At 49.0% G+C, this 19129-nt stretch overlaps 9 protein-coding genes across 9 annotated transcripts; 5 read left to right on the top strand and 4 right to left on the bottom strand.

The window, feature by feature from the left end:
- Positions 1-325: 325 nt before the first annotated feature.
- On the top strand, positions 326-1639 carry COCVIDRAFT_15983 (hypothetical protein; the record flags this gene model as incomplete). Its single annotated transcript, XM_014701110.1, has 3 exons — positions 326-334; positions 456-517; positions 586-1639. The coding sequence occupies 3 exons, from the start codon at positions 326-328 to the stop codon at positions 1637-1639; spliced, it is 1125 nt and encodes a 374-aa protein (XP_014556596.1).
- A 247-nt stretch (positions 1640-1886) lies between these two features.
- COCVIDRAFT_26625 (hypothetical protein) lies at positions 1887-2540 on the bottom strand (the record flags this gene model as incomplete). Its single annotated transcript, XM_014701132.1, has 2 exons — positions 1887-2140; positions 2297-2540. 2 exons carry the CDS (start codon positions 2538-2540, stop codon positions 1887-1889), a joined length of 498 nt encoding a protein of 165 aa, XP_014556618.1.
- Positions 2541-2959: 419 nt separating this feature from the next.
- COCVIDRAFT_99129 (hypothetical protein) lies at positions 2960-5009 on the bottom strand (the record flags this gene model as incomplete). Its single annotated transcript, XM_014701169.1, has 2 exons — positions 2960-3581; positions 3634-5009. 2 exons carry the CDS (start codon positions 5007-5009, stop codon positions 2960-2962), a joined length of 1998 nt encoding a protein of 665 aa, XP_014556655.1.
- Positions 5010-6226: 1217 nt separating this feature from the next.
- On the top strand, positions 6227-7228 carry COCVIDRAFT_26623 (hypothetical protein; the record flags this gene model as incomplete). Its single annotated transcript, XM_014701131.1, has 1 exon — positions 6227-7228. One exon carries the CDS (start codon positions 6227-6229, stop codon positions 7226-7228), a length of 1002 nt encoding a protein of 333 aa, XP_014556617.1.
- Positions 7229-8814: 1586 nt separating this feature from the next.
- Positions 8815-9590, top strand: COCVIDRAFT_37769 (hypothetical protein; the record flags this gene model as incomplete). Its single annotated transcript, XM_014701168.1, has 3 exons — positions 8815-8839; positions 8891-9077; positions 9140-9590. The coding sequence occupies 3 exons, from the start codon at positions 8815-8817 to the stop codon at positions 9588-9590; spliced, it is 663 nt and encodes a 220-aa protein (XP_014556654.1).
- Positions 9591-10593: 1003 nt separating this feature from the next.
- Positions 10594-11658, bottom strand: COCVIDRAFT_15978 (hypothetical protein; the record flags this gene model as incomplete). Its single annotated transcript, XM_014701109.1, has 2 exons — positions 10594-11423; positions 11475-11658. 2 exons carry the CDS (start codon positions 11656-11658, stop codon positions 10594-10596), a joined length of 1014 nt encoding a protein of 337 aa, XP_014556595.1.
- Positions 11659-12968: 1310 nt separating this feature from the next.
- COCVIDRAFT_37767 (glycosyltransferase family 25 protein) lies at positions 12969-14256 on the top strand (the record flags this gene model as incomplete). Its single annotated transcript, XM_014701167.1, has 4 exons — positions 12969-13085; positions 13137-13280; positions 13331-13398; positions 13446-14256. 4 exons carry the CDS (start codon positions 12969-12971, stop codon positions 14254-14256), a joined length of 1140 nt encoding a protein of 379 aa, XP_014556653.1.
- A 220-nt stretch (positions 14257-14476) lies between these two features.
- On the bottom strand, positions 14477-15535 carry COCVIDRAFT_26619 (glycosyltransferase family 34 protein; the record flags this gene model as incomplete). Its single annotated transcript, XM_014701130.1, has 2 exons — positions 14477-14800; positions 14855-15535. The coding sequence occupies 2 exons, from the start codon at positions 15533-15535 to the stop codon at positions 14477-14479; spliced, it is 1005 nt and encodes a 334-aa protein (XP_014556616.1).
- Positions 15536-16428: 893 nt separating this feature from the next.
- Positions 16429-18905, top strand: COCVIDRAFT_99350 (hypothetical protein; the record flags this gene model as incomplete). The annotated part of the gene is made up of 3 exons (XM_014701166.1): positions 16429-17275; positions 17328-17731; positions 17787-18905. The coding sequence occupies 3 exons, from the start codon at positions 16429-16431 to the stop codon at positions 18903-18905; spliced, it is 2370 nt and encodes a 789-aa protein (XP_014556652.1).
- Positions 18906-19129: the final 224 nt, after the last annotated feature.

The raw sequence follows: 19129 nt of genomic DNA, 5'->3' as shown, positions 1-19129 counted from the left end.
AGACCCCGATATCACCAAAGCTACTGCCATTCAAGCGCCATGACGCCGATTAAAGCATATCGTGCAGGATTCAATAAATCCTCGACCTCCTTCTCATCCCCAACCTGTGTGCATCTCCAAGGAACCAAGGTCGCCAGACCGCTGCTACCCGTTCACCGCCTCTGCACCTGCCTCATTGCACCAACACGTGGTTCCAGCCATAAAGCCGAAGCTGCCGTTACCCCGCCCCCACGGCCGTCGCTTATACCTGCGCGGTCCCGCTGCTTTTCGTCTACGCCTTCCATCACTCAATCACGCCATCGCCGCCATACCACAATCGACCACCATGGTTCAGGTACATGCCCCGTTTTCGCCATCAAATTTGCCCAAAACGGCAGACTATGTTACCTAGTTTGGCCCCCAGACTGGGTTTTTCGCTCTCTATACGAACCGTAGGGCTGACTCTGATGTCATAGCTTGTATACTCGGTCGAAAAGCCGCTAAATCGCGAGCCGGAGCTTGACAAGCTCGTTCAGAGGTATATTAGAGCCGCAAGCGCCAGTAGTGGAGCAAGAGTGAAATCTGGGGGGCTAACAGTGGGTCTAGTTTCATCACACAAGACGGCTACGATCGTAACCATGGGCCCATTCCGTACATCGACATTGATACGCACCGAGTAGCGATTACCGGGCTTGTAAACAATGAGATTTCGCTTTCCATTGCAGACCTCAAGGCACTTCCGCAGCACCATGTTGTTAGTGCGCTGCAGTGTGCTGGAAACCGTCGCCATACCATGCGAACGAAACTAAAGGAAGTTTGCGGCATAGACTGGTATGATGGCGCAGTCATGAATTGCAAGTGGAGTGGGCCTCTTCTGAAAGACGTCCTGGACAAGGCCGGTGTAAAGGTTGAAGAGGGAAAAATGAGCGAAGCTCATGTCGCTTTTTCTTGCTTTCAGACGACCACACAAGACGACAGCTACTATGGTGCTAGCATCCCGCTTTCACGAGCGATGAATCCAGAGAATGCGATTATGATTGCTCTTGAGATGAACGGCAAGCCACTCACACCAAACCGCGGCGCCCCTGTTCGCGTCGTCACTCCCGGCATTGCTGGCGCCAGGTGTGTCAAGTGGCTCGATCAGATATCCGTTCAACTAGGCGAGAGCCAGAACTACTACCAGCAGCAAGACTACAAGATCCTGCCCCCAGAGGCAGACAGCAAGGAAAAGGCAAAAGAATGGTGGGGCAAAGTGAGTTCGATTGTGGAAATGCCAGTCAACAGCGTCGTCGGTGTCCCAAAGTCCGGAACTACCGTCCAACGAGATGCCGATGGCACCATCGAAGTCAGGGGCTACGCATTACCCAGTGGAGCAGACGGTCCCATTGCCAAGGTCGAAGTTAGCGTCGATGATGGACAGTCGTGGGAGGAGGCTGAGCTGATCAACGAGTACGAAGGCGAAGACGCCAAGAATGTGGAGCTCAAATGGGCGTGGACACTGTGGAAAGCAAGAGTCAAGATTGACAAGGGCAAGGGTGTTACGATTTTCAGTCGCGCTACGGATCGGAGTGGTAATGTACAGGCCAAGTGTCCGACGTGGAATTACCGGGGCGTGTGCTACAATGGCTATGGCGAGGCCTTTGATTTGGAGATTGTTTGAGCGATTATGAGATTATGACGGGATGAGGGCGAGAATCCTTGATGAATTTTGGCCAGCGGGACACGGCGTTATTATTATTATTATTATTATTATTATTATTATTCTTAATTTTTTTTTCAAATAAATGCTTCACATCAATCATCAACCGCACAACAAGCGAAACAAAATCGAAGATGATGTCATTTTTCAATCCCAACTCCATACGGCACATGTGCATTCATAACTTGCATGCTTCATAAACCGAATCTTATAAGCCCAAACTCTTCCTCACATTGGTCCGAACAATACTCTCATACTCGGCCCTCTTCTCCCTCCACATCCTCGCCGCATCCACATTCGCCGGACTCTCATCATTCGGCTCGGCCAGCATACTCATCACACTAATCAGTATCTTCTCCACACTCTGTATCGGCGACCACCTTTCCGACGCTTGTTCGTATTGCATTGGATCTTCGCCTGGCGCGTGGAGAATCGAGATGCAGACTTCGCCGTTGGGATAGACTAAATCACCGAACGTTAGTTTCGCTTTTCCATTTTTTTTTCTCCTTTTCCGCATAAATCCACTTTCTCTCCAACCTCCACTCGCCCATCAGACTCCTATGTGTGTGTGTGTGTGTGTGTGTGTGTGTGTAATGTATGGGAAGGAAGAACATTTACCATTCGGATGCCACATATCAGTAAGAAACTTCATTTTCGGCGGCGCAAGCGGATAATCCTTTGGAAAACGCAGTTCAGCAGGAAACACGCCGCCTTCAAACGGTGTGCCCTCGGGACCTTGAATCAGCGCTTCCCAGATGAACATGTCGTCTTCGTTTATGGGGCCCGCGGTTATGCCCTCGGGGGGGTCGGAGGAGAGGGCTCGGTATTCTTTGAAGAGGCGCTTTGCGGCGGTTGAGGCCATGGTTGCGGAGTGGATGGAGAGAGAGAGGGGGGGAGTGGAGCGGGGTTGGTGGGTTGAGGTGAATCCGGGGGGAATTAGAGGGGTGTAGAGAGAAAGGTAGAAGAGGGTGTAGCGGTTTTTGCGAGGGATTAAGTAAGAGGAGGTTATGGTGGGTTTGTGGTTGCGGAGAATGTTTGTGTATAGGTGGTGAGTGCGGGTGTGGAGGTGCCGTTCCGACACGTCGGCGTTAATGCTGCGGAGTTAGTGGCGGTACGTAGTGCACGTGCCCTGCATTCGAAGTTCATGGATACGCAACATTGTTTTCACCTCTTTTGTCTGGTGGGATATTGCTTTCACAAACAATGGAAATCAGAATTTTTGTTTAGAGTTAGGGAATCAAGAGTTTTGATAGATATTTCTATATTTCCAAATTGCACAATCTAACCAAAGACCTCGATCATGAATCGATACTCAATCTTCCTACCCTCATTCCGCGCCCTCGCACTCAACATGCTGCACTGATCCGCAATCTGCTGACCAATCACTGGCGGACCACAAAAGAAGACTCCAACCTTGACTTCATCGTTTCCGCCTTGGTTCTTATCATCCAGTCCCTCCGCTAGCACCTTGCTCATATCATCATAATGTCGCTCCATGATGCCGCGGATATCTGGGCGTCCAAAATGTGTAGGATTGACAAGACCAGTGATGGGCGACTGAGGAAACTCTGGCGTGCGATGTTTTTCCAACAACCACCTGAAGACATGTTGAGAGATTTGCTTGCGCTTCTGTGTCACGTACGTGTTGACGCGGATGTCGAGATCTGGGGCTTTAGGTCCTGTTCGAGAGACTTCGTTCAAGAGGTCAGAGAACCAGAGCAGGTTATTCTTATCGCGGACCATCCAGTGGAAGTCCACTCGGCGGTGGTTGGTGTAAGGCGATGATTGTTGACGAGTGTCGTCGGAGAGCTCAGCGGAGTTTTCCTGAGACTTGACGCGTTCGAGTTCATGGTGTTGTAGATCGGTCAGTACTCCGGAAAAGGGTGTCACGCCGATACCGGCACTGTAGGGCGTTAGCACTTGGGTCTTATGAATATAGGGCGTATTCAGCCTACCCGAAGACCATGCTGTACTCGAAGTCGTAGAATCGCTGCGCGGGTGCGCCAAATGGACCATCTAATCCAATCTTGATGCTTTGCTTACCCCCCTGCTTAGCCAGATCACGGAGTTGGTTCGTCCAGTCGCCATCAGCCTTGATATGAACCTGCATGGTGTTCTTGATGCATGTAGACACCGTAAACGGATGCCACTGGAACCGTGACAGTTGTGGAACCTGCACAAACACATATTGACCAGCCTTATAGTCCCAAGGGCGAGTCTTGGGAACTTTTGCCGTGATAGCGACAGTCTCCTCGTCCAGTAGCTCGATGTCAGCAGTGATCGGGCGAAAGCTTAGAACCAACCGCCAAACGCGCTCAAAGAGAACCATCAGCGTCGGGAAGGCAAGCCAGTATCCAAACATTGGCCACTGCAAAAGGGCTGCAGTACCATGCGCCATCATGAACCCAATAATGGGAAACATCAGCAAATGGCCGAGTTGGAAGACCTCATAACTCCATTTTCGTATCTGAGGCATACTCATGATTGCCAGGAAATAGAAAAGTCCAAGAGATGTAAGACCGGTCCACCCTGGCAGAGAACGTAGAAAGCTGGTATATGAGCGCGGTACAGCATCTGGCCCGAGGGCGTTGGCAACCGCATCTTGTCGACTCGCCATACTACCAAAGACGAAGGAGCCGCTAAGATGGCCAATAGCGTGCAAAGTCGCAAAAACCAGCGCGACAATGGAGATCTTGATATGGAATGACTGAGACAGGTCCCAGTTGATGAATCTCGAAATAAAGTAGAAGCGGCGGAGGAACGTCGACAGCCACCTGGACATGGAGAGAATGAGGAAAAAGAAGGTCGGGTATAGCACGCCCGCGCACGTCTTTGAAAGCACAACTCCCCATCCGAATGCAGGCGTGTACTGGTCAAAAGTGAGATATTTGACGAACTGCCAGACTCCGAAGCCGATCATAAGCAGGAGGACAAGTGCTAGAAAAACGATCTCGGGCCCCTTCACAGCCCAGTAGGCTCGTGCTCGCCGATAGAGCGAGATGTGCTTTAGGTAGTCGTCTTCATCTTTTGCTTCTTTGCGATCAGCCTCAAGCGAAGGAATCTCCCATGTTTTCACGGTCCTTGCGAAGTCGTCGCGTTTGATGTGGTCCTCGCGCGTTCCAATGACGTGCCTGAGGAACTCGTGTCGAGCTTCATCGCCACGAGATTTGTGGTGAAGATTGTGCGGTTGGGCTTTCGGGGCTATCTCTTTGTGCACCTGATCCAGCTTTCGTTCCAGTTCCCAGTAGCTGATGTTGCCATCCTTGTCGTGGTCGAGATCGTCAATGAATTTCTTAATTTCCTCGTCCGTGAGATAGGCTTGCGAAGCCATTGACTGATGACGTCGCGTGGAAAGTGAGTTGATGGATTTGCAATCGGAACTTGTCAATCAATTGGTATATCCATTGTCCGGCGTGCTTCATCTTTAACAAATTTCCCCGATAAGGTCGGTTGTTGTGCAAGTCTTGGTCGACCCACGTAGGCCAAGGCGTTGATGCTGCTAAACATGCTAACGAGGTGGAGTGTCGCCAGTCAGACGAAATGGAACGAAGGAAGCCCAGAATGACAAGACACCCAAGACGGAATCGGCTCAGGCGCATGGGAGTTGTACAGTTAGCGAGCGGGATTCGGTCCTGGCAGCAATTTCCGCCTGCTGCACCGCCACTCAGCGCTCGAGACCAAGACATTTGCCCAGCGTGAGTGGGCTGTTCTCCACGTCTGCGCACGTCAGAAATAACTGATTAGTCTCTGCCAGCCAGTGCACTAGCCACATGTTGTCGGTGAGATACTGCATGTAGAAAATCCGATAAGGCAGGAATAAACTTTGGTAGGAACGATCGTTGGCATAGGGTTCAACGACATGTGTAGTGTGGGTTGTCCTTTGGAATCCAAGCGCGCTACGTCATCTGCTCAGATCCGCCCTCGTGCACGCGCATCACAATGGCCATTGAAATGGGAGTTGTTGGTACGTATAGGATATTTCGTATTTCCATATCATGTAGCAGTGGTGCACAGCAAGACGAGTTGCGATGTTGGAGATGTCAATAGTGATAGCCCAAGGCGGCACAAAATTGGGAGTGCCTCTTGGCTTGGCGCGGGCATGGCGACATCGTGTCGAGCAACGTCATGAGCCGGAACGCAACTATCTCAACTCAACTATCAGATGATGATTTCCAGGCTAGCTTCTCTTTCTGAGCGGTTCTAGAACCCGCTCTTATTGATATGTACAGCGCTGCCTTCGTCAGTTTACATTCACGCTGCTGTCTTGCTGGGTGCAGATCGCCAACACATGTCAGATCTTCCCGAGCCTGTCTAGGGCTCCCGAATCGATCTTCACAAGCTGCGCCACAACGTCATTGATCCCTTTCTTTACCATCAATGTGTCGCTCGTCCCGTGACAAATGCAAATTCCCAGATATCAATGATGGCTGCACCTTACGGTCAGCATGGATGCATACAAGCGGTCTCCTACCCTGCATGCTGACTCCCTGCTGCAGGGTCTCTTTTCACCTTCTTCTCGAATCACTCTGAATACCAAACATAATCGCCATGAGATCTGATGAACTTACTACTGGGGCTACGGAGTCAGGCTCATCCATCCAAGTTTCCCTCCGCAATGACCGTACTCTTCTCATGTTCGTCGTCCAGTCACTGGTCAGACTGATGCGTTCTCAGCTTGGGAATCGCACGCCAAAGCACGAGGATGGCTCCATCCGGCTCAACCCGTCCAAGTCGAAGCTGAGCGGATGCACACTCCGCGAACGCACTGTTTGCGACATGTACATATACGACATGGTACCCCCGAACAGACCTGTAAAGCCCTGCAAAAAGCGGATATATTACTTTGCAGGAGGCAGCTGGCAGGAACCGCCCTCACCACAACACTACAAGTTATGCGCAAAGATGGCCAAAGACATGCCCGACACAACCATCTCCATTGTCTCAACTCCGCTTGCGCCCAACAATCCCGCGCCAAGTTCGTTTCCCATGTGCCTGAAGACATATCGCGTTCTCATGGCAGAAGCCGAGAAAGCCGGAGAAAGGGTCATTCTCGCGGGCGACTCATCCGGCGCAAACATCGCTCTATGCCTTGTCCTCGAGGCTCTAAGAGAAGACAGCGAGCAACAAGAAACGAACCCGCATCCTATAGCCATCATGACCGTATGCGCCTCAATCGACCTGACCCGCAAAAACCCAGACATCGATAAGATTGCGCCCAAGGACCCTCTTCTTACACCTAAAACCATCAGAGAAACGGCAAAAGCCTGGCGCGGTGACTGGGATGCTGCCGATCGCCGCATCTCTCCTATTAATGCTGATGTCTCGCTGTTGGCTAAGAGGAACATCAAGGTCCATGGTATCACTGCTGGCCACGATGTCTTGAGCCCCGATGGTATCATACTGCGTGAGAAATGCGCGAAAGCAGGCGTCAAAGGAGAGTGGGTTCATTGGGAGAAGCAGATGCATTGCTTTGTACTCACCATGCCGTATGGACTGAAGGAAGCGAAGAATGCAGTCCAGTGGATCATTGATGTCTTGAATAGGGATTGATTGTAGGATTCGTGTTACCCTTCTCGTTGCAGATACCCTTTGGCTTTTGTGAATGGTGTTGTAGAATAGTACTTTTGGATAAAAGGATTTCACTATAAATAAAGTTTCATCATTCCATGGGTTGGTTGATTTACGAAAGCCGCTCCTCGCCGATGCAACTCACATGTTCTTGTGAGATGCGATCTCATATACAACCAAGAATGTATGGCGGAAAGTGTTTCTCGGGCAAGCGCGGTTAGTCAAATCGAAGAAGACAGTGAAAAGTCATTTGTCAAGACACTGATTGGTCACTACAGCAGAGGTTGTTTTCCCCGCAGGGAGAGTGTATTTGTTGAGTTCCGGCGAGGGTGTAGTAAAGGGTTTCACAAATACTCCCGGTGTCACATAATCCCTTTGATGGGAGACCTGGAGCAGGTTGTCCGGTTGTCGGCAGCTCTAGTGGGTGGTAAGCTCTGCGGAGACACGAGTGGCTGCTTAATTTTGACTTGTGCAGTGTAAGTAGACGGACGACTGGTAGCACTCCGATAGTAGAGTAGCTATTCATGCACTAAATCATATCGAAACAAACAAGGAAAAGGTGATTGGACATGCATCTGGCTACTGTCTGGGCTTGAGTGGAGAGAATGCGATGTCATTGTACTGTGGACGGGCCGATCCCCACCAGGTGTACTATCTGCTATGTGGGGTGTGCAATAATGACATTGATTCATAGCTACAACGCGGGCGGCCTGAACCTTGGTGTCGTGGTCATCAGATATATATATGTTATCATATATGTACTTAAGGCGCACATCTGGTGTCATTTTAAATCTAGTAATCGTATGTTGGGAACTCATTCTGTCCCGAATGAGTTTTCGAGTCAAGTCCATTTGGAAATGCATGATAGGCGGGGTGTGTATGCAAGTGAAGATACTCACCAGCGGCGATGGCGCTAGCACAGGCATGTAGCATAGCGGGTGAAAGCGGTTGTGACGGGGAGAGCCGGCAGCGACGCTAGCGACGAGCAAATTACTGCGTCCCATCCAAGAAGACCGATGGATTCTGCATGCCCCTGCATGGCACGGTCTCTTTTGGAGCGGTGGGTCCCCACGCTTAACATACCACATCCGGCCATATAGGGCTGAGCGAAATGTTGAGGTACGCTCCGATGCCCACCCAAAAACCATGGTCGGTTCTGCCGACTTCCTACTTTTTCTAAGTCGCTTGAGCCTCATGCTACTCAGCACCAGAGTCGACACTGACGCACAGCACCATGAATGCACCCTTTTATGTATCTTGTTTACCATTATAGCTATTACTAAATTGTCTCTTATCACTTTTAAGTCATTTAATTTGTGATTTTCTTCTATTTTCAGATGTATGCTCCTATTCTCTCCCAATGCCTCACGTGCATATGAATCCTTGTTTCTGCAAGATGCCTTTCCGGGTTCGCTCCTCACAATGAGCACTGGGCACAGATTACAAGGTGGCAAGCCACTTGCTGTCTCTCTCCCTTCTTGCACCTAATCTTGAACAATCACCCACTGCCCCTCTCTGCAGTCTATTTCATCTTTACCCTTCTTTATACGATATCCTCATTCTCTCCAATGGCAACTACACGCATGCTCAGCAGTACTTCCCCTCTCACCAGTTTGCTTATTCTAGCTGACGACTGACATCAAGTTGCTGCCCATCGCCTGGCCTTAGTTCCCAGAACACCACCAGTGCTATCACTTCTACCAGCTACATGTGTGAATGGTAGGCGCCACCAGAGCCAGGGCCCCAAGAATACCCGGTCCAAGAGTCTCCTCTCAACAATGACCCCACTGCCTTCACAGGCAGGGCCGAGCAATGCAGTCGAATATGTCTTGTAAGTCCACCCTCACACCTGGCTCGACTCGATCACCCAGGAGACTGACACACACACCCAAGAACAACGTTCGATCAGATTGCCAACTGGGCACGGCAAGGCTCCGTCTGGCCCCTCACCTTTGCCCTAGCATGTTGCGGCATCGAGATGATGCACTGCTCCATGCCACGCTATGACCAGGACCGCCTGGGCATCATCTTCCGAGCCTCGCCACGCCAGGCCGACATCATGATCGTCGCCGGTACCGTCACCAACAAGATGGCTTCTGCTGTCCGGCTTTGCTACGACCAGATGCCAGATCCCAAATGGGTTATAAGCATGGGCAGCTGTGCCAATGGCGGGGGTTACTATCACTACAGCTACAGTGTGCTTCGCGGTGTCGATCGTATTTTGCCAGTGGACATTTACATCCCTGGTTGTCCGCCTACCGCTGAGGCTCTTCTTTATGGGATTTTTCAGCTGCAGAAGAAGATGAGACAGCAGAAGGTGACGAGGATGTGGTATCGCAAGTGACACTGTGGTACTGTTGCCACGTTGCCCAATCTCATGCGGTACGACACTTGGTGGCTACTCCCTCTCCAAACGCATCTAGTTCTTCTTCGCCATGTCTTATCATAGAAGCTTTCATAGTAAGACCACTCGAATTGAGACTCGAATAGTCAAAGATACCATGTGTCACATCCCCGAAGATTGTTTAACGGTGAGGCTGCTCATCTCCTGACGTGCCTCCAGTCGTGAATGCATCGTTCTTTGATTCGTCACTCGATATAGTCCCGTACAACACAGGTACCACCGTCAGCACTAATCATGACGTATGCACTTGGAGTCCTCTCATCAGTCAGTGTAACAGTGGCATAGTCAGCTCCAGACCGGACTTTAACACGAAATACCTTTCTTGTATGACGCGCAGACGTCATGCACACCATACTACCCACTAGCAGTTACATTGGCTGATCCGATGACTTTTGCTTACGAGTTTGGATTGCGAAAGCTTACTTAAAGTGTTTTTACCCTTCCGATGCGGACGCAGCCAAAGGCTGCTGCATTACTTACTCCTGAGAATGCGCGAGAGTAGTCGAGTTTCGGTGAAGCAACGGTTTTCAGTATGAGTGATAATGTGTACCAAAAGCAGCTTGGCTTGCAATGAGTACATAGTTTTGGCGTAAGACTTGCTAAATAAATTGGTGGCTCAGCTGAACAGCTAGCCATGATACAAGGTAAAACGACATCAGCCACTAATTGTAATGATCTCTCTGACCATATCAAAATTGCCAAATACGACTCTTTCATTCCAAACAATGCCAACAAGACTAGTAATTGAATTATAGGGATGCGACGCCTTCCCAGCAGATCTATAGTAACTTGATTTCGCCCTACGACTGGAGTATCCAAAAGAAATGAGCTATGGAGCCAACTTTCTCAAGTTTAGTAATATAACAGTTTCGTTCGTGTAACTTCTTGAAGCACGGACAACAGAGGAAAGCATGCATGCTGCATCAAAAGACCAAAAAGAGGCCTAAAGTTTCGACTTGATATCTGGTTTCCGTCGTGGTAATGGCGTTTCGTCAACTATTGGCTTTTCGACAAGAGGCGTCAGATACTGCTCCAGGGTATCTCGAACCGCACTAAACCGGAATGGCTTCTGGAGAATCGTAGTAACACCCGCGTCGAAAGCTTTCTCCTTGCTTGTTAACGACACATTGACCAGCAAAGCGCATATTGGACCTTGAAATCCCATCTCGCGAATCAGAACCGTGGCTTCGCGGCAACTGAAGAACGGCATTCGCTCATCCATGAATATAAAGTCGAAAGGTTGGTAGATCTCCATCGACTCTCGAACAGCGTCCACCGTAGCTTGGCCATTTGAAGCTGTGGCGTTATTATGGATCCCTAGTTTCCCAAGGAACTTCACCATGATTTTTTGGTTCATCCAGTTATCCCCTGCTACTAAGATTTTACAGTGTGCAAACTGGTCTAGTGGCTCAGGGCAAGAGGCTGGCCGTTCTTCATAGGGATCGCGCTTGGGGGGCATGTTGATTAGTGGAGTTTCGTCCTCTCCAATATCACTGAGATAAATAGGTCCGATCTGGAGGCTTGGATCCCTCGGAAAGCGGATAGGATGTACCCCTCTGCGCAGCAGATCCCGGGTAAGGCTAGAGACAGGTAGGTTTTCAAACGATTTATCGTGCTCAAGACCCACAGAGCGAGTTTCGACAGGAGAATCTTGGTATGATTTTCTGCATTCTTGAGTGGTTTGAGATATGTCCAAAGGCTGATGCACCGTGACAGTGCTGCAGCTTCCTGATGTCTGCATGGGACTACGCATTTCGTGGAGAACATTTGCTACTGGTAGCTCGTTTAGCAGAAAGTTTCCATAGATTTTCAAGGGCCACATACACTCTTCTGCAATCTCACAGAGTTGTTGAAGCTGAGCAAGAGTGTCCTGAAGGCGGGGGCCGCCTTCTGCTGTGGTGGAAGTAAAGACGTCATCGTCGAGACCGCGAGAAGCTACGAACGTAGAAAACTCATTGATGCTGATATGCAGTGCCTGGAGAGAATTCCGAACCTGTTGAGGAAGCATTTTTCTCTCGCGCCTTGTCGAAGACGGATTGCTCGGTTTTATTAACAATTTTCGTCCTGTTGGTTGCGCAATGGGCTGGCGATGGTTGCCTGTTTTGCCAAGACTCTGCTACTACGGATTCAGCTTCAGCTTCAGCTTCTACTTCTCGCCAGCATTCTGCTCATTCATCAATAGCATCATGATTGCGCTCTATAAATGGAACTTGTCTGGTTGGACCTCAATTTATAGCATCAGATACTATGGCTACCCACTTCGTGTCAACTTCATCGACGGCCGGAGGGTTGTATTCTCCGAGAATTTTACCCGTCAGAGGCATGGCTTTTTTTTCTGCGCTGACCTTGAAACCCGCATATACTTAGTTCAGTCGATTTGAAGACTGCTCAAAGAGACCTCTAGATGTTACAGTCGGATCTAGTACAATTTCGTCTTTGATATCGTCAAGCAAGCGTTTGATTTCGACATTTCAACGCCGGGAATGTCACCAATTCCAACACGACCAACAACCATCCGAGTGGACGAGTAGGCGATTGCGCGGATAGTCAACACTGATGTTTTGACGATGCCTTTGATATTAGCCTTTTTCTCTAAGTCGGCACTGAAGGCGAACCCTTATTTTGCACTACTACACTTCGGGCAGGTGTATAGCAAAAGGCAATAGCCCCCCGTCTCTCATTCACGAAAACCAACTCTTATACCTGATACCAGTCATCCTATTCTCATTCCCACACAGTGCTATTAACACATATATGTAGTAAATGTAAAGGGTTCAAACCATCGCGCCAAGTCAATTCACAAATATAGACCCCAGTAATTTCTGATTTTGTTAGCTAAGCAGCGTAGGCAACTCGCCGGTCAAGGACTATTGTCCGCACATTTTGTAACGGTAAGGGGGTAATTAAGCGTTCATCGTAGCGGCGCACAGGCGAAAATTGGCGAAGATCTAATCCATGGAACCCCTGACGCTAATGTACGACTAGTCAAGTCCACGATTCTGGAAGCGCCAGGCCCGTCACAGCCAGCCACCAATGCTGTAAGCATGGGTAAGGGGCTCCGCCGAACAAGCTTGCTCGCGTGCCCCATTATCGTGTTCAAGCAGATTTGGACATTCATATGGTGTACCCTTTACGGGGACCAAGCCGGAGGACTTCAGTGTTGATTCTTGATCGGTATCCGCTCTATTCAAGATGTACTTTCCTAGGTCTATCTTTCACCTTGCTGCCGTGTCTTTCATGCTCCTTGCCTCGATCGTTTTGTTTCTCTCTTTTAACACTGGATCGGGTGCGTTTGAGCACACAGTAGGCTCGAGACGGATGGGATTTGGTAGTTCAAGAGCTCCCCCGCCAGGCATCAATACTGCTCAATTGAGGGTAGCCAGGGTAGAGCCCGCTGATGATCCCATCTGGGATACGCAAAACAGTACTTTGGGTGTAAGAAACATGTGTGCAAGCAATCGCGACTCAGTCTAACACCAAGCGTAGTTCCAAAAGATCTATGCAATTTCCATGGCACATCGTCCCGATAAGCGGGATTATCTTGCCCTCATGGGTTTAGTATCGCATCTCGATATAGAATTTGTAGATGGTGTAAATGCATCGTTGATGCACCCGAAAGCATTTCCAGCTGTATGAAGATCTTGTAATAAACGTTTTGTTTGATATCTAACACTATGCAGTTCTGGAGAGGTGAAGAAGGCCTCGGAGCGTACGGTTGTTGGCGCGCGCACCTAAACGTCTATCAAAAGTAAATACAGCTCTTCACTTTATGTACATCTTTCTCACAACTTTCAGGATGGTGCAAAATCAAATTCAATCAGCTCTCATCATCGAAGATGATGCAGACTGGGACGTATTGCTGAAATCACAGATGCTTTCCTTCGCCCGTGGGGTTCGGGCCATTCAAGATAGCACCTTGCCTCTACACTCCCCTTACGGAGACTCATGGAATTTACTCACCCTCGGCCATCTCGGAGTGAACAACAAACCGCATAAGTCTGGGAAATACTACATTACTCATAATGATCCGACGGTAATACCGGAATCACGGCGTATACTTGGTCGAAAACCGGATCTGAGCGCGGAAAAGTTAAAGGGAGAGCACACACGAATCGTCATGGAGGTCAATAAGCTGACTGGTACTGGTGCCTACGCATTATCCATCCGTGGAGCGGCTAGACTGTTGTATGACCAGGCACTGCTACCGAATGCCCAGGCCATTGATGTCGCGATACAAAGACTATGCCGTTACGATGGCAACTGGCCCGAACCTTTTTGCCTGGGAGCATACCCCATGATATTCGGACTGTATCGTGGCATTGGAACTTTGGATAGGGACTCTGATCGTAAAGTCGAAGATGACGAGGAGAAGTCTGGCTATAGTGGACAAAGAGGCAAGCTTATGCGAAAGAAAGGTGAGAGTAGGTTTACAGTGTTTCCAGTGAGTTTGAATATGAAGGGGTTATTGCAGCAGGAGACCAAGTTTCAGGCGGTCGACCCTGCTCAGGATATGATGGCAGAGATGGATGTGAGCACATTTGAATTTCCGGTTGGAGAGGTGGTAACTGTGGAGCCAGAAGAGTTTGGAACACAACCGGTGACTTGAATAGATTAATGGCAAGGCAAACTGTTACCGAATTGATAATTTCAAGTACATTCTATCGTACACCATCAATCCCAATACTTCATTCTCACTTGACCAAATCTTGCACGTGCTATGTCTTTGATATCAGAAGTTTGCATTATTAACATAATATTCGTAGAAGATGAACTAATGGTATAAGTGTGGTAGGAAAAAATACATCGCAGATGAACTTGGTTCTTCTTCAATCCCAAATACGACCCTCAATATCCTCGATGATACTCTGCTGACTCTCCCCCTTCCCTAATCTCTCCCAATACTCCATAATTTCCTTCGCGTACCCTGTATCCTCAACAGGCTTGTCCCACGCCGCTGTTCTCTTCTTTGCAATCGCGCTCCAATGCGCCATTCGTTCTGGCCTCTTCCCATCACGATTAGAGGCAAAGTGAATCAGTAGGGATCCTGGACGGGATGCTGATGGCTTGCCCGCTGCTAGATCCTTCTTGGTAGGCGGGAAGCCGTTGAACCAACGCTGAGGCACATATGCTACAGTATTATTCCAATTGTCCTATGACATCTTTAGCACAAGCAAGAATAAAGGATGGGGATGCGATCGACGTACACGTTTAACGACCTCTTCCATTCCCGACTGCTCGGTATACTTCAACTGTATCTCGGGTTGGTACTCTCTGATACTCAATGCACTTGCAAAGAATTTAAAACTCGCACTCGATACCCGGCATAGGAAAACCCCGTTGTTCAGGCCGTTCCTGTCGTTCGTAACTAGCATGTGGATATTATCGAATGCTGGTGAAGGGGGAACAAAAATATCCAGAGGAATTTGCGGGTTCATCAGCACTGTATCGCGATCATGCCATAGGACCCAGGCTAATCGCTCATCTTTTGGCTTTGCAAGTTCGTTTCCGATGATAGTCATGATGTAGGCGTGCTTGGACCATAGACCTCGAAGCATTCTCTCGCGGAGGATAAAGTGTGGGTACCCATGGATTTCGTTGTGGAGTTTATGTGATGCTATAGCGTTTTCATATGGAGGATCAGGTTCTCCAAACGTTGCAGTGATTTTACCGAATTTAGGGAACGAGAGCGAGCTGGAGAATGGAAGCTTGATGTTCGATGGTGGGAGCAGCTCGGATGGGCTTGGTCCATCTTTGAGACCATCACCATTTTGGGATAAGTATTCTGATATTTTTGGTGGCAGTTCTGATGGTCTCCATAGTGCTACTGTCAGAAGTACGATGAGTACAACCAACGCATACTTAGAAAATCTGGTAAGGTTTGGCATGTGTTGTCGCCTCCGAGTAGTAGAAACTGGCCCAGACATCCCTTATCAATCACGATCCAGGCTACGGCCAAAGTAACAAAGATAAGAAAAAGAGTGGTGCCAAAGGAGAAGGCAGAATATGACAACTCAGAATACTGATGCTGGCCCCCAAGTTGCACAAAAACACTATTTGCTGGATGTATCATGGAAAAAATCCCAATAGGTTCTATGGAATGCAAACGCACAAGTATTCGGAAATTGCCGTGAATACAAGGGCAGCCGCGGAGGAACGGCGTTGTAAGCGTGGCGACGTTTTGAGCGAGAATACACACTAAATAACCCACTATCTAGTGCACTGACAAGCAAGCCGTCTTGGAAACAAAATTCGAGCGGCTCAGCCCGCGGGACATTAGGCATATCCAGTGTCAGTGCCGATGGTTGTGCCTGAGCGACGGCTCGTGGAGACGCACAGGAGATCATACACCCGTCGGGGTGGTTTGGTGGTGGCGATCGGTAGACCAGGACGTGCTCATGTGGAAATTGGTATGCGCTAGCCTTGACACTAGCACCACATCGCATCGGTATCGCATCCTAGTCAATCGTACTCTAGTGCCAGAGCGCTGAACGGAAGATCCGCTTAACCTAGAAGAAAAAACACCAAGGGTGGATCTTCTGTTCCCAAATGCACCGTGATTTAGGGGTGCAGGGCGGTGTCGGTCTACTGCGAGACTCCCCCGCCACATGGCAAATGAACAATATGACAAGTGCACCACTGAATACTATATTTCTTCCTTACGCAGACTCTGAATCACATCACAGTTTGTGCCAGTCTGGCCTTGTGTGAACCTTTTCTATTCTATTACCCTCCTCATGTCTGTAGCCTTGAGTTGCCTCTTTCAGTTATTTAGCGCGTCATGATTGGCCGGAGCAATGTGCTTCACAGGCCACGCCGTTCGTTCCGCCGGTACATCTGGGCCTTGATCATTCTCTTTGTTTTTTGCTTCTGGAATTCTAGCACAGTCGCATGGAGGAAATTGGCGAATTCAGAAGCCGGCTTGGAGCCTCTCGCTCCAAACCCATTTCCGGAAACTGTCGAGGCGATAATCGAAGCAGAGTCGCCTCGCGCTGGGCGCTTTAACGTCCGCCATTCACACCCCAACTCAGAGCGAATCTGGAATGCTGAAGTTCCTTACCTCATTCCTTCGCCCCGTCCCGATACTCGACCTCGTAACATTCACAGCCACAATGCTGGATCCTCAGTAGGGGGTGGCTCTACGTTGACCACTGACGATGACACCGAAAATCACGATCTAGACGGTATTGAGAAAATCGAAGAGCATCGGAACGAAGGCAGTGTGGAACATGCTTCAAAATTAAACCACCCTGACGACGATGATGATGCTGCTGGATCCGAGTCTGAAGATATCGCATCCAATGAAAATGCCCAAATTCCGATTATGGACACGAATGCTAAGGTCGAAACCAATGATCTAGCTCAGCCTCAGAATATCAACGAGAATCCGATACCCGTTGAGACATTGGAAACCCAGACACCTTGGTCAGAGAATTACAACTTTCCTAGCTGGGACCAATGCGAAGAACTTAAAGAGAAGGCTGAAGGGCTTCCAGACCTCTACCATGTCCCATTTGAAGTCTCCGTCAAGGACGTGGTCCTCGAAGGTTGGGAGGATGAATGGATTTCGAAGGCGCATTACTCAGGCCCGAAGCTTGGCGAGCCCAAGATTGACTTTGTTTATACTTGTGAGTATTGCTACAACAAACGTCACGTCCCACTTACTAATCATGTTTGCAGGGGTGAATGGATCACAGAAAGAGTTGACCGAGACTATGAAGCCTTATGAACTAAACTCTTCACTAAACGACGCAGATGGAGTCTGGATTAAATCGCACGGCTCCAACAGATATCGCGAGTGGGATGAGCTCCGTTACTCTATGCGCAGTATCGAGAAATATGCCGGTCATTTCACGAACCGAATCCAGATTCTCGTCAACGCTTTCAAGAATGCCAAGATAGATGATACATCACCAACTACGTATGGTAAGCAATGGCCTCACTGGTTGAGGCCTGATATGGAAAAAGTTCAGGTCCTTAGTCAGGAAGAGTTTTTTGGACCTGAGGAACGAAAATGTTTGCCGAGTTTCGATTCTCTTACTATCGAGAACCAACTCTATAATACTAAGTCTGAAGTAGATAGAGTAAGTCTCGAATACCCCTCGTACCAGTAATCAGCATCATGTTAACATCATATAGCTGTTTGCACTCTCCGACGACATGATTTTGGGCAAGCACCATTCACCGTCCGATATATATTCCCCACTATTCGGCCCTACTCTTGGCTTCAAAACCAATGCATACAACACACTACAGCCTCCTACCGAGAAAGATGCTGAGAGATTTGGAGAGAAGCCCTTCTTAATTTACACGTCCTGGCTTCTGAACCGACGATTTGGTGCTCGCAAGCGCAAGGGTCAAGTGCACTTCGGTCACTCTCTTTCTCGAAGCATCGCGAGAGAGGCAATCACTAGCTTCCCTAGACCGGCTTTGAGAAGTGCATACCAACGGTTCCGAGGTGAGACTGGCTTTCAGCTCTACTCGTGGTATATCATCTTCCATTACACTATGGAGAGACATCGCGAGGCCCTACTTTGGAGCTACATCATGATGCGAAGCGACAGCAACAATGATGGCTACTTGGACTGGGATGAACGCCAGACTGTCATAAATGATCTAGCAGAGGGTTTGAGCAATGAAACCCCAGAAATATTCCGACGCCGGATATACTACCACGTCCAGGACTATCTTGAACAAGCTGGACTCAAACCCCCAGTTGTGAACAATGATGTCCTCTGGACATCTCTGGACGGACCAATTATGATCAAGGATCTGGACTGCGATGCATTCGATATGGAAGATTGCTTGGCCCCGGGATTTTCTATATCATCCAGTGATGCTGAAGCACGCAGCCCCGTATTCTCTACTGCAACAATCTTTGATCGAGTCACACGTGAGTCGCCACGCTGTGGCGATTGCTTGATCAAACTGATTCTGAACCGGCAACGAGCCGGGCTGGAGCCGCTTCTACCTCATCCTGTTCAAAAGGCCAAGCAGCGGGAGATGGTGATCAAAGCACTGATCAAATTCCAGTACACGGTTGTCAATCCAGATGCAATGTTCTATATGATCACAGATGCGGAACAAGCTGAGCATATTTTGCTGAGGCCATACCTTAAACAAAACAAGAAGGCCGGTCAAATCTGTTTGAACGATGATGTTGTCACTTCCAACAAGCAGGAGTTGGAACAGCTGAGGACAGTGATGAGCGAGTTTTTCAATGGAATATTACCAGACGTCTCCAGCTACGAGATCTAGTCTGCAGTTCTCTTTTTCCTCTTGTACAATACCAAAATAGCGCAACAATAGATTTCATTACTCTTCTGCAATTCGATACTTGTAACCTGGAGTCTTTTGGACGGTCACCAAATAGTTAGTAGGCAGTCTTCGAGCACAGAAAGTGCAATGGAAGCACTCTTCCCCTGAGCGGGTTTGATTTCACCTCCCTGAACCAGTGCCTCCTTGGAACCGGTCAGTACAGC

Source organism: Bipolaris victoriae (genome assembly GCF_000527765.1).
Source record: "Bipolaris victoriae FI3 unplaced genomic scaffold scaffold_42, whole genome shotgun sequence".
Taxonomy (NCBI): domain Eukaryota; kingdom Fungi; phylum Ascomycota; class Dothideomycetes; order Pleosporales; family Pleosporaceae; genus Bipolaris; species Bipolaris victoriae.
Note: the sequence above shows the minus strand (reverse complement) of the source record. Positions and strands in the feature narration are given on the sequence as shown.